The 14,440-nt window shown below is 41.4% G+C and overlaps 1 protein-coding gene across 1 annotated transcript; it reads left to right on the top strand.

The window, feature by feature from the left end:
- Positions 1–1,648: 1,648 nt before the first annotated feature.
- On the top strand, positions 1,649–9,743 carry LOC127556758 (zinc finger protein ZFP2-like). Its single transcript, XM_051990168.1, has 3 exons — positions 1,649–1,824; positions 5,551–5,677; positions 7,280–9,743. Exons 1-3 carry the CDS (start codon positions 1,792–1,794, stop codon positions 9,364–9,366), a joined length of 2,247 nt encoding a protein of 748 aa, XP_051846128.1. The 5' UTR covers positions 1,649–1,791; the 3' UTR covers positions 9,367–9,743.
- The last annotated feature ends 4,697 nt before the right edge of the window (positions 9,744–14,440 follow it).

The following is a 14,440-nucleotide window of genomic DNA, read 5'->3' as shown; positions in this document are numbered from 1 at the left end:
TTCCAATTTTGTTGCGGCTGTCCCGGGGAAATGTCCAAAGGAACAGAAATGGCATCAAACCCGCGGCGGGGCCTGAGAGGGCTGAGCAAGAGCGGGGTCTCTCCCTGTGGCCCCTCACTGAAGGGGGGATGGGGGAAGGGCGCAAGTCCCGTGGCCCCGCCCGGGAGAAGGGAGGGCCGAGCCCTCATTTGTAATTATGCAAATGATCGAACACAGAACGTCCACGTGCACTTTTCCATCGGGAATTTCCCATCCCATCCGGGTCTCTTTCTTGTACGGAGCCCCACATTTCCTCCCCAAAGGCTTGGGAACCTCCAGGAAAGAAACAGGGACGGAGCCAGGAATAAACGGAATCGGATAAAGTCTTCACCGTGTCAAAGGAGGCCTCCTGGTGATGTCACGCCCCTCACACACCTCCTGGGTCCTGGGTCCCTGGGCTGCTGAGCCGCAGGGCATGCTGGGAGTCCCCTGGGGTGCGGCGCTGCTTCCTGGGTCACCGGTTTATTTCGGTTCTTCCTTCAGTGCTGGGAGAGGGGGAGAGGGCAGGAGGAGGTGGTGAATGGGGCGGAGAGGTAGGAGGAGGGTGGGGGCGGGGGGGGGGGGGGAGAGGAGGGCGTCTATGCGCAGGCGCGGCCTGGCCCCTCCCCCTTCCTTCTTAAGGCTCCTCCTCTTCCTCACTAGTTGGGGCCGGTGTTGTGGCTGAGCCTGCAGAGGGGGTGCGCGTGTGCGGGCTCTGAGTGTTGGGGCGCGCGTGCAAGACAGAGGTGCCGGGGAAGTGGTGCAGCAGGGCGGTAGCTGCGAGGGGGGCGTGTAGCTGACTGCGTGCTTGTGCGTAGGTGGGTGTGTGCGTGAGCGCACGTGGGTGTGGCTGCAGCCGGGCCTCAGCCCTCCCGGCTTTCTCCTGCGTGGGGGGATGGGGGCGGGGCGTGCTTGTTCATGCCTATGGCATGGGGGGGGCGGGCCCTGCGGAGTGTTTCTTGGGGAACCCAACCGACCCCTCCCCCACGGAGCCCCCAGTATTGCGGGGTCGCCTCCCCGGTCGCCAGTGGCCGTTTGCCCACTTTGGGGAGGGGGGGAGGGTTCTGGAGCTTTACATCGTTTGCCTCAGTTTCCTCCAGTGCAAAAAGGGGGTGAGAGCAGCCCCTCCCCCCATGAGATCCCTCTGTAAAGCACTAAGTACAGGGCCTGGGATGCTGGAAGCGCCTCCAAATACTGCTCTCGTGTGAACTTTGCCCAGTCTTTCAGTTTGTGGGGGGGAGGGGAGACTAGGACTCCCATCCGGCTCCTCTCCTTGACCGATGACCCTCCTGGTGGTCTTGAGACAAATGTCGTCATTTCTGGGACCTTGGGCAGGTGGGGTCCCATGTTATAGATGGAGAAACTGAGGCAGGGACCAAGGGCTTGGCCAGGATCACACTGGCCTTCCAGGGATTTGGGTGAAGGCCCCGTGGGGCTCAGGCTCCCAGGGCTGCCCCCCCTTCAGTGTGTAGGAGATCTTAGCATTCAGTGCTGGGGGTCCTGCGAGGGTCTCCCAGCCCCCACAGGTGACATCTCTCTGCTTCCTTCTGTGAACTGAGATCTCTGTCTCTATCTCTCTGAGCTGAGATCTCTCGGCCTCCTCCCGGGGAGCAGCCGCCCCCCACCGGCCCCGCCCTCAGAGCTCTCTCTCTCTCATTCTGGCCAGGTCCGCATCCAGCCTGGGTAGAGGAGCCTCAGACCCCGGCCTCCCTCCCTGGGGCCCCTCTCCCTCCCCCGCCCGGCCGGCAGAGACCCAAGCCCGGAACCAGAGACATGGCCCCCGGCAGCCGGAGCCCCTCGTCCCAGGTGAGTGCGGCCCCTGCCCAGGGGGAGCCCAGGGAGCTTCCTCCTGTCAGAGGGAGGGGCCCCGGCAGGGCCGGCAGCGGGGCAGGAATCTCCCCCCTGGCGCTGCCCATTCCCTGCCCCCTCAGGCGGCTCCCAGGGCTCTGAGTCCCGTCTCCTTTTCCAAGTCACAGATCAAGTCAAGTCAGATGTTTAGAAAATAGCTCCTCCCACCTAACTGAGTTTCAATGGATAAATGATGGACAGAAGCAGCTACACCCAAAGAAAGAACACTGGGAAACGAATGTGAACTATCTGCATTTTTGTTTTTCTTCCCGGGTTATTTTTACCTTCTGAATCCAATTCTCCCTGTGCAGCAAGAGAACTGTTCGGTTCTGCAAACATATATTGTATCTAAGACATACTGTCACCTATTCAACCTGTAAAGGACTCTTGCCATCTGGGGGAGGGGGTGGAGGGAGGGAGGGGAAAAGTCAGAACAGAAATGAGTGCAAGGGATAATGCTGTTAAAAAAAAAAAAAAAATTACCCTGGCATGGATTCTGTCAATAAAAAGTTATTATTAAATAAAAAAAAAAATTAAAAAAAAAAGAAAGAAAGAAAATAGCTCCTCTGGGCCAAGCTCTATGCTAACTCCTGAGGATGCAGAGGAAGGTAAAGAAAAAAATTAGACCTGCCCTCAAGGAGCCCCCAGGGGAGAAAACAGCTCATGAGCTGTGTCCACACCTGCGCTGGGCAGTGTAGATGGGAGCTACTCTCTGAGGGAAGGGTCAGCAGTTTGGGGACCAGGAAAAGCTTGTTTCAGAAAGGGAGAATTTAGCTGAGATGTGAAGGAAGCAGGAGGGGAGGGAGGAGGCCGGTGCAAACAGGAGAGAAGCCAGTGAAAAGGCCCAGGGTCAGGGGACAGAGAGTCCTGGTTAAGTATAAGCCAGGAGCCCAACGTCCCTGGGGCAGAGAGGAAGACTAAGGTGGGAGAAGGCCGGGGCGGGTGTTGTGGTGTCTGCCATGTGCCAGGAGCCACATAAAGATGGTCTCATTGATCCTGTTGGGGAAATTGTCAGGATCTTTGGTAGGGAAAGTCAGGGAGCTCAGGGTCCAGCCAGAGAGTAAACTGTGGTTTATTTATCCCCTGGAGGGTGTGACAGACGCCATGACTGGAGGGTTACATTTCCTCAGATGTCACAGACACAGTCTCTCCTCCTTGCCCGACCTGTGCTTTGAGTAGGATCTGTTGAGTCTCCTAGCCAGTTATAAAGAAGTTTTAGCTAAGATCAGGTTAGGACCCAGATACAAAAAGGTACATTGGCTTGTTTCTTTTAAATTATTTTCAATTTCATGTCATGACATTTTGTAGCATTCATCTTTATAAGATTCCGAGTTCTGAATTTTTCTCCATCCCTTTCTCTCCTCTATTCCTAAAATGGTGGGCAACTTGATATAGGTATATCCATACTATCATTTAAAATATATTTCCCTATAAATTAGAGTTGTGAAAAATGAAACAGATCAAAAGAGAAGAAAAAAAGAATAAAGTAACTAAAAGATAAATTCTTCAATCACTTTCAGAGCCCATCAGTTCTTTATTTAGTGTGTGAAAAGCCTTTTCCTTCTTGAGTCTTTTGTAATTGCCTTAGATCCTTGTGCTCCTGAGAACAGCAGAGTCCTGTTCTCCACACTCTGTTGTTGATTCTGTATACAATCTTTACCTGGCTCTGCTTATTTCAATTTGTATTAGTTTGGTTTTGTAGTTCTTTCTGAAATCTGCTTCTTCACCATTTCTTATTTTACAATACTATTTCATTATATTCATATACCACAGCCTGTTCAGCCATTCCCCTGATGGAAATTTCCTCAATTTCCACAATATTGCCTCCAGGAAAAGGCTGCTATGAATATTTTTGCACGTGTAGGCCCTTTACCTCTTTTTATGATCTCTTTGGAATATTACAAAGCTAGTGATGCTCTATTTGATCTAAAGATTTGCACAGTTTGGTTGCCCTTTGTTCATAGTTCCAATCTCATAGTCCATATATGGAGAGCATAGTTATAGTTGCTCTCCAGAAACCTTGGATCGCTTCTCATTTCCTCATCAGTGCACTAGTGTCCAGTATTCCCATATTCTTTCCATCACTGATTATTTTTTGTTTTATTACTTAATCTGATAGATGTGAGTTGGTACTTCTGAGTTGTTTTTATTTGCATTTCCCTAATCAAAAATGATTTAGAGCACTTCATTTTCCTACATTATTTTTGATTTCTTCATCTAAAAATTGTTTATTTCCTTTGATCATTTCTCAATTGAGAAATGGTTTTTATTCTTACACATTTGACTCAGTTTTCTATGTATTTGGGAAATGTGGCCTTCATCAGAGATACTTGCAGTGAAGCTCATTGCGCATCTTTCTGCTTTCCTTGAAAAATACATCTTCACCAAAAGAAGAAAATTGAGACTTCAAGTGTAACGTCTTTATCATAGCTATTTATGTCAGAGGAAGAAAACAGAAGAACAAAAAAATAACTGCTTATTAAATCAGATACTTTGGCAACATTTGTTCAGTTCTTTGTGCCTTCTTAGACAGTAACAGGTTCTGAGTTTTTTCAAAGTGATTGGGGGACGAGAGATACTGAAGGAGACATCTAGTACATTGATAAAAGAAGAGCAGCATAGCATCAAATGAAGTCAGTGATGTTTTCTTCAAAATTCACTTAGGAAAACTCTTACTACTAGATGTTTAAAAGTCTGGTCATAAGATTTGGGGCACAGAATTGTACTTTCCAGAGTTAAAGAAGGAAAGAGATTGGGACTGGGTAGCAAAAAATAGTGAGTGGGAAGCCACAGAATAAGGATTAGGCAGTTTCAAAGGTCTCCCCAACCAGGATAGTCTGACCTCTGCATGGGCTCTAGAGGGCTGAGTGAAGTTGGAATCAGGGCAAGAATTAACATCAAAGGCCATTTCTTATTCCTTGGAGCTCGGGCACTTAGAACCTAGGTTGGCTGCCTGACCTCTGTGACTTCCTGGCTGAGACCTACCTGGGGAATGCAAGCACAGTACTGGATTTCTGGGAGAGGTAGTGTCCCAATTAATCTTCTCTCACAGAACATATTCCACTAATAAGCTCATTTTATGAGAACAGATAAAGCTTCATCACTTGTTTGGAAAGAGTCTTATATTAGCCAGTTGACACCATATTCTCTTTAAAATTATTTTTCTGCTTCCATCTAGTTTAGATTTCATTTTAGACTCATGGGAAACTTGCTAGATAATTTCTTTGTTCTCTCCTCAGTGGTCACTGATAATGATTTCTATCCCAGACTACACAGTATTTACTAGGTTCTCCCAAATTCTTTATAGATTTTTTAAAAAATATAATCACTTATGACCCTTTTTGTGGGGACAATTGTTACATCATCCTCTCTCTTTCGTACAGGTTCTATAGAATTCATATATTCTCCCTAATTCCATTGGGAGAAGCATTTTATAGTAAGAGATTTTTACAACCTTTATTATCCAACATGACTCTCATTTCAAATGGAAAATGCTTTTCTCAATATTCCGCTGGGCTCTTAATGCCTGGTTCCAAGTGTGGGCTCTAACACTCCTAAAGGTTATATGAGTTTTAGGCAATTCTTATCCCTGCTTCACTTTCCTTCTCTAAGTTGTTGAAGGTTGTACTAGATGAATTCTGGAGGATCTTTGGGCACTGAATCAAGTGATTTTTGATGGTTTAGGAGTTGGTGACATTCAAGGATATTATGGTGGATTTCACTGAGGAGGAGTGGGGGTTCCTGGACCCTTCTCAGAAGGAGCTGTACAAGGAGGTCATGCTGGAGAATGTTCAAAATCTGCTGTCCCTGGGTAAGGACCATTTCCTGTCTTTCTTGGTGTTCCTCATCAGTTCAAAAGGAGCAAAAAGAACAGAGAATTGATCCATACTGTATTACATCTAAGAAACTGCCCTAAGTGCACAGTCATCTGCGTGTACCAAGTCTCCATGCATTTGGGTCTTAGCTGGAGTTTTTTTCAGGTTACATAATTTACCCTCAGTCAGGTAGCTGACCATAATGTCGGATGTGTTAGGCAATCTCCCTGAAAACTTGCTAAAAAGAATGGGAGAGCATTGTGATAAGATGACAAAATAGGACAGGAAATATTTAGCTCCCTACAAATCCTGGATTCTTCTCATGTTGGGGGACACTAAAATATTGTTGCTGAAATTATGAACTGATTTACTCATTTTAAAGAAAAATCTGGAATTATGACAAAAAAGGTATAAAACTGTATACCCTTTTACTACAAAATACACTATAAGGTCTGTTTGACAAAATAATTAAGGGAAAAAGGAAGCCAATTTATGTTTTAAGAGATTGATAGCTGCTGTTTTTTTTGGGTGACAGAGCTGGAGACTGGTAATACCATCAATTCATGAATGGCTAAAGAGGAATGGAATATGACCTAAGATCAGTGGATAATAATCAGCTGTGGGTGATGATGGTGTGTTGAGAACTTTATGAAACAGTTCAGCCCTTCTCTTCCATGTTCATTTCCTTATAACTAATCAATGTAGCTCCATCAGCATTGGGCAACTTAGATACATCTTTCCTCCATAGTCTTCAGGGCCTCATCAAAGAGCTTTGGACTATAATATTAAATATAAACATGAACTTTATATATCTACCTTCTTTACTGGGCCAAAAATCCAACATATCTGTAACCTTTGTTTATACTTTGAGGAGAGTTAAACACTGCCTTCCTAGAGATGGATGATCTAAATTATTCATAATCTTATAAATCATTTTTCATTTAATATCTTCTGAATTTCCCCATTATTTTCGTCAAACCAATTTGGATGTTTTTTTCTCAGATGAGTATATGTGGTACTAAGAAATCTCTGAAAACTGTCTATTCCTTCTCTGATCTACAATGTTCACCTGTATGTTTGCTCAGTTTTCCGTCTAATTTAGCAAAAAACTATTCCAGCACAAAGAAGACTCTAATCTACTGGCATTAAGTATTTGGTTGCCATCTTGGCCTTAGGCCCCTGCCTTTGCTGCATGTGTATATTTCATTGGGAAAAGATAAGTCTGATTGGTCCAGTACTTTGAGTTGCACATCTCACATATTCTTTCTCTCTCTTTATTTATTTATTGGTTAGGCAGTTGAGGTTAAGTGACTTGCCCAGAGTCACAAAGGTAGGAAGTATTATGTCTGAGGCCAGATTTGAACTAAGGTCTTTCAGATTTCAGGACTGGTGCTCTATCCACTGCACCACCTTGATGTCTCCTATCTAGTCTATTCTTAAAAATGATTTGGGATATTAAAAGCCACTGTTTCCACTGAGTACACCTATGAAGTTTTGTATATTTAGTTTGGTGACAAGCTGCAATGACTCTTTTGTAATATGCTATTTTATTTATATGTATTTATGTCTTTTTGTGTATATATGTTTGTCTTCTTCAGATGTAGAAAATGATTTCAAAGTAAATGAGATGAGTAAAAAGCTGGGAATTTTTTTGGAAGAACATGACCTACGAAGATTCATGGATGATGGTCCCTGTGACTTCAATTTGAAGGAAATGAATGATTTTATTCTCAAAGTAGATAAATACCCAAAGAGTGATTGTGAATTTTATGAAATTGGAAAGAGATTCAGATGGTCTTCTATCCTAAATCACTGTAAGAAAATGATCTCAGGAAGTCATTATCTTCAAGGTAGTGAATACAAGAAATGTTTCACTGAAGAGGTAGAGCTGTTGGTTCCAGGTTATCAATGGGATATCGCTGTGAAATGTAGTTCAGACCTCAATGGCCATCAGAAAAGCGATAATGGAGAAATGCTTTCCATAAGTGATAAAAGTGAGAAGGTTGTCAGTCAGAGCTCTAATCTCCTTACTCATCAGCAAATGCATATTAGAAAAGAACCCAGTGAATATAATGTAGGTGAAGCAACCTCATCCTATCACTCATCTCTTCCTTACCATCCTGGAATGAAAAGATATGGATATGATCAGTGTGGGAAAGCCTTTGGTTGGAATCCAGCTCTTGCTAGCCCTCAGAAGGCTCATACTGGAGAGATGTCTCATAAATGTACTAAATGTGGGGGAGCTTTCTATTACGGATCATTCCTGTTTGACCATCAGAGAATCCACCCTATAGAGAAGCCGTATTTATGTCTTCAGTGTGGAAAGCCTTACATATGCAGTGAATGTGGGCAAACTTGTACAGATCTCTCCAGTCTAGCAAAACATAAGAAAACCCACATTGAAGAAAAGGCTTTTGAATGTAATCAGTGTGGAAAGACTTTTAAACGCAGCTCCCATCTTGCTAGACATCAGGGAATCCACAGTGGAGAGAAACCTTTTAAATGTAATCTGTGTGGAAAGGCTTTCACACAGAGTTCCAATCTTGGTTTACATCAGAAAAAGCATACTGGAGAGAAACCTTTTAAATGTAATCTGTGTGGAAAGGCTTTTAGATTCAATTACAGGCTTGCAGAACATCAGAGAATCCACACTGGAGAGAAACCCTTTAAATGTAATCAATGTGGAAAGGCTTTTAGATGCAACTCAAATCTTGCTGCACATCAGAGAATCCACACTGGAGAGAAACCTTTTAAATGTAATCAATGTGGAAAGGCTTTCACACAGAGTTCCAGTCTTGCTTTACATCAGAGAATTCACACTGGAGAGAAACCTTTTAAATGTAATCAGTGTGGAAAGGCTTTCACAAACAGTTCCAGTCTTGCTTTACATCAGAGAATCCACACTGGAGAGAAACCTTTTAAATGTAATGAGTGTGGAAAGGCTTTCAAACAGACTGCCCATCTTGCTTTACATCAGAGAAATCATACTGGAGAGAAGCCTTTTAAATGTAATCAATGTGGAAAGGCTTTCATACAGAGTTACAATCTTGCTTTACATCAGAGAAATCATACTGGAGAGAAACCTTTTAAATGTAATCACTGTGGAAAGGCTTTCAGATTCTCCTCCAGTCTTGTTAAACATCAGAGAATCCACACTAGAGAGAAACCTTTTAAATGTAATCAGTGTGGAAAGACATTCATATATAATTACAAGCTTGTAGAACATCAGAGAATCCACACTGGAGAGAAACCTTTTAAATGTAATCAATGTGGAAAGGCTTTCAGATTCTCCTCCAGTCTTGTTACACATCAGGGAATCCACACTAGAGAGAAACCTTTTAAATGTAATCAATGTGGAAAGGCTTTCAGATTCTCCTCCAGTCTTGTTACACATCAGAGAATCCACACTGGAGAGAAACCTTTCAAATGTAATCAATGTGGGAAGGCTTTCAGATCCTCCTCTAATCTTAGTACACATCAGAGAATTCACACAGGAGAGAAACCTTTTAAATGTAATCAATGTGGAAAGGCTTTCACACAGATTGCCAATCTTGCTGGACATCAGAAAATCCACACAGGAGAGAAACCTTTTAAATGTAATCAATGTGAAAAGGCTTTTAAACGCAACTCTCATCTTACTAAACATCAGAAAATCCACATTGGAGAGAAATCTTTTAAAATGTAAACAATGTGGAAAGAATTTCAGATCCAGTTCTCATCTTGTCAGACATCAGAGAATCCACACTGAAATGAAACTTGTTTTTTTGATGGTTTTTTTTTTTTTTTTGGGTGGGGGGAACGGGGTTGGAGAGGATAATAGTGGGAAGTGTACTAGCCTTTGGATTGACCTGCCTCTTGATCCTCTAATTTAAAGGAAGGCATTATTACAGTAATGATACATGCAATAGACTATAAGAACTGAGAAAGCTTTGAAAACTGTTTTATTGAATTCATTACTACTCAAAAAATAAATTTAACCTTTGCAGATTTGTTTCTTGACATATTTTGCTGTTTGGGGTAAATTTAAAATGTTCATTTGTATGAATTTCAAAATTAAAGAAGAAATCAGATATTGATAGTTTCTATTGCTATTTTCACCAATGTTGATGACTTCATTACAAGAAATCATAAAATTATTTTCATGACATTCTATGTCTTTTAAATCTAGATCTTGAATCAAGAATTCTCATAGCTACACTTGTAGATTATACATAACACTTTACTTTTATTTTAAAAACAAAATTTTAATAGGAAAAAAATCCTTGTACCTCTCTCACCTACTTGAAATAGAGAATGACCAAAAAAAGCAAATTTTCCCATTTTAAGTCAATGCAAAATTCCTGTAGTGTCTAATCCTAAAATATATTTGTGTCAAATATATTCTTGAGCAATTTTTATTAGAAAATTCCATGAATCTTTTCCATTCTAATCTCTGGCATCTTGCTCATGTCTTTTTTTTTTTTTTTTTTTTTTTTTTTTTAGTGACATTCGTTCAAAATTGAGGTAGAGTCCCCTTTCCTATTCTTATTTATATTATATATATGTGTGTGTGTGTGTGTGTGTATATATATATATTATATATATATATATATATATATTTTGTTTTTGTTTTTTTTTTTGCTGAAGCAATTGGGGTTAAGTGATTTGCTCAGGGTCATACAGCTAGGAAGTGTTAAGTATCTGAGGACAAATTTGAACTCAGGTCTTTCTCACTTTAGACTGGGACTCTACCCACTGAGCACCTCTTTCCTAGTCTTTAAATGATTTAAATGATTAATTTCATTTTCTTTACCTTTTCCTTAAAAATGTTTTTTTCTTATTTCTCTTCTTTATCTTTCTCATTCAAACCTTTTATTTTTGGATTCATGGAACTTATACTGAGTTAGACCTTTTTTATTCTCTTGTGTTCCTTAAGGCATTAGGACCTTTGAAGTATTTTGGCTTCCCTTTTCTTTTTTAAAAAAAATTAAGGCATTAGGACCTTTGAAGTATTTTGGCTTCCCTTTTTTTTAAAAAAAAAATTATTTAATTTTTTCCCCAGTTACATTCAGGCCTAATTTTTTACATTTGTTTTTAAGATTTGAGTTCTAGGTTCTCTTCCTTATTATCATCCACAATGAAGAAATTACAAGTGAAATTATGCAAAACATTTCCATAAAAGTCAAGTTGTGATATGTAATGGGCCAGAACTTTGGCGAATCGTACTTAAGGCTCTGTATGATTCTACTATACTTCTCAGTAGTTCTACAACAAGGTGTTAACTCAGTGGAATTGATAAGACAATGGTTATCTAATTTAGCATGGTGATTAATACTTCTCTAGTTCAATATGATCAATCTTTCAACAAATAATGGTTCCCTAGTGATATAATGATTGGTTCATACTGTTTATTGTAATAAAGCATTTAAGAGGTCAGAGTCAGACCTAGAGAAGACTCGGATAAGACAAAGGACTGGAGGCTGGAGCTCAAGCCCTTGGACTCAGGGAGACATTCCATCTTCATCAGCCTCATGGTGGCTGGCCTATCCTCCTGCTTCTCCCACAGAGCCCAAGGCCCATCTGAAGAGCCTCCAGAAAGCTAGCCAAGACCCAGGCAAGGAGACAGACTGTGAAGGAGACAATAAAGACTTTTGGACTTTATCACCTGACTATTCTCTTGGTGATTACTCAGTTGAAATGAAGGCTGGTTCCAAGACTTCCAGAAAGCTAACCAGAACATTATATTTTGGCGCTGGAATGTAGGACTAAGGATTTACATTCAGCAGTCCACACTGACACAATCCTGAGTTCAGTGAAAAAGTCTCAGTGACCCAGAAATTAGGGTGATTACAAAAATAGAGAAGAAGGAAACTTGGTTAAGGGTGAAACTTATGCTTCAGCTGAAATGTGAGAAATGTTTAGAAAATAGCCTTCTCCATCCCAAGGAAAGTGTGTAGAAAGCATAGTTAGAGTAATAAAAAAACAAGATTTGATTGTAACTTGGATGCAAATCATTGAACTCTTTGAAACATTAACATACGCATCTCCTTGGTTCTCTAAGGAAGAAGAATTAGAGCCAGACAAGTGGAAAATAGTAGGAGAACAATTAATAGAATATTGCAACGATAATGGTCTTGATTCAGTTCCTAAAGAGACATTCTGTGTTGGAAGCCGAAGGCCCTCGCCCAGGTGCCTTTCTCATGACCCAAGCCCGGGTGCCTTTTCCCCACCCCTTGCTGCAACAGAATCACGCAGGTGGTCAAACAATTCTGAGAACTGCAACCAGACAAAACGGTCTTGAGAATCAATCTTGAGTTGTCACCACACTATGTTCCTGCTCACTGGACCAGCTATAGCCCATGTTCTTTTCCCAGACCCTACCCTACTTCTCTTTCCCATGCTTTTGCTATGTAAGTTGTATCCTGAGAGCAATAAACTGAGACCTTGGCAACAATCAGCTTGATCTCCTTCCTCTTTCTCACCCGTTTCTCCTCAGGCTGGATCCCCCTCGAACCCCCACGAGTAACTGAAGTCCCACCGGTCGGGACAATTCTGTACATATAACTTAATACAATTGATTTTAAGGAATTACTTAAGTATTAGAATTAGGAAAAAGGAGAAAAAGCAGGAGGGGAATACTGATAAAGCAATTGAAAATCATGAAGAATTAAACAAGAAAGGAGTTAAGTACAGTGCTGATGAAATTAAGTAGTGTGATGCTTCACAGCAGAAGCCATTAGGGCATTCCCCATCCACTGACCTACTCCCCTCAATCCTTTATGGATGGAGGGAGGAGGAGAGAGAGGGACAGTAACACCATCAGTACCATCCATGCAGGAACTTTGTCCACCCCATGACAAGATTACAAAAAGCACTAGTTAAAGCTAAAAAAAAGGACATGATAGGCCTCTGGGGAAGGGGGTGGGAGGAAGGAAAAATTGGAAGAAAAGGTTTTGCAATTGTCAATATGTGAAAAATTACCCATGTATATATCTTGTAAATAAAAAGCTATAATAAAATAAATAAAGAAGGACAGGTTATATCTGATTTAGGAATAGAAGCATACCCTGTTTTTTAAGAGTTTGACTCTTCAGGTCAGCAAAGAAGAAGATACACTCCTTTATAACTAGAAATTGTCAGGATCTGAAAAAGGGTTGCACTCTTTATGAGACTACATTGTCTTATGTTAAGATGGTGTTAGAGAATTTGGCTTATGAAATTTTAACCCCTAGTGAGTGGAAATCTATAACCAGGACATGTTTAGAACCTGGACAAGAGTTGTTGTGGCTTTCTGAATATAGTGACCTCTATAGAATGGAAGCCCAATGAAATAGGCAATCTGGAGTTAATATACCAGTCACTTTTGATCAACTAACAGGTGTAGGTCTTTATGCAGACACTTTAGCACAGATTAACCACACTATAGAAGCATATGAGCAAATTGCTTTTGCTGCTATCAAAGCATAGAGCACCCTCCCAGGAAAGCAAGATAAAGGGGAAGCCTTAATGAAAATAGTCCAAGGTCCAAATAAACCTTTTGCTGATTTTGTGGGACATCTGCAGACAAGTGCCATACAAACTATTGGTGAAAATGCAGCAATAGGAATAACGATAAGACAACTTACTAGAGAAAATGCTAATGAGAATTGTAGAAGAATTATATGGAGAATACACAAAGATGCTCCTTTAGAGGAGATCATAAGACACTGTGTCACAGTGGACACAAATGCCTTTTATACCCAGGCTATGATGCAGAACATGGGAAGGCAGGGTCCTTCTTGGTAAGGGACTTCAGGGAGACTCATCAATGTTTTCAATGTGGAAAAATAGAGCAACTGAAACCTCAATGTTATCATAGAGATAGAGGGCAGGGCGAGAGAACAAGACCCAAAACCCTGTATCCAAAATGCAATAAGGGCTTCCACTGGGCCTCAGAATATAGAATGACTCAGGGAAACTAGATGCAGGGCCCAGCTGCAAGACAAAAAAATGGGTGGGGCATGATGGCAGCTGAGGTTTCACCCAGAGAGTCTTTAGAAGTTCAATACTCTGATATGATCATTCAGCAAAGAAGCAATCAGATGAGAGAAGGATTACAATTGGGGAGAATACAGGCTTTTTAACCGGTCAGAAAGGCAGTGTCCAGTGTGAGCAGCTCTAATGTAATTGCCAGATGATATGGAGAGATCCAGAAAGTGGTGAATGGAAGGGACTAGATAGGCCAACTACTTGGGGGAGAGGGTTTGGTTGTATCTCTACAGATGGAGAAGGAATCAGATGGGTGCCACTGAGCCATACTCACCTTGTCCAGCAGAGAGAGACAGAAAAAGAGAAAAACCTTGAAACAAAGGAGAAGACCTAAGAAACATCTGACACTGAAAGAGCATGGCTGATAATGAAACTGTTACAGAACTTCAAAACCTGCAGGAATCATTGGATTTCCTGAGACATGATAAGAATGATATAGGACTTTAAAATCTGTAGGAATCATTGGATCCAGTGGTGTCTTTAGGAAAGCACATGCTCTTGGAATCTAGATATTCAAAAATTAAGAATTACACTAATATAATATTAATTTAAAAATGTTTAACTTTATGCATGCAATTATGTCGATTTAGCTTTGAAAGTAAGAGTAATACTAACAGCTTTCTGTTAGGAAATGAACAAAGGCCAATATCAATTCTTTTTTTTTTTTGTAGAAAGTTCTTTGGCCGTTAGCAGATAACTGCCATGTTTCTAGGCCAGGTCTTAAAAATCTTCAGAGCCTTGACTCAGTGTCT

The sequence above is a fragment of the Antechinus flavipes genome, chromosome 3 (assembly GCF_016432865.1).
Source record: "Antechinus flavipes isolate AdamAnt ecotype Samford, QLD, Australia chromosome 3, AdamAnt_v2, whole genome shotgun sequence".
Lineage (NCBI taxonomy): Eukaryota > Metazoa > Chordata > Mammalia > Dasyuromorphia > Dasyuridae > Antechinus > Antechinus flavipes.
Note: the sequence above shows the minus strand (reverse complement) of the source record. Positions and strands in the feature narration are given on the sequence as shown.

Bases quoted from the DNA above. Each gene is read 5' to 3' on its own strand.
- LOC127556758 (XM_051990168.1), top strand. From the start codon at position 1,792: ATGGCCCCCGGCAGCCGGAGCCCCTCGTCCCAG. The intron at 1,825-5,550 runs GTGAGTGCGGCC...TTGATGGTTTAG, and splicing joins GCCGGAGCCCCTCGTCCCAG to GAGTTGGTGACATTCAAGGA. The intron at 5,678-7,279 runs GTAAGGACCATT...TGTCTTCTTCAG, and splicing joins TCAAAATCTGCTGTCCCTGG to ATGTAGAAAATGATTTCAAA.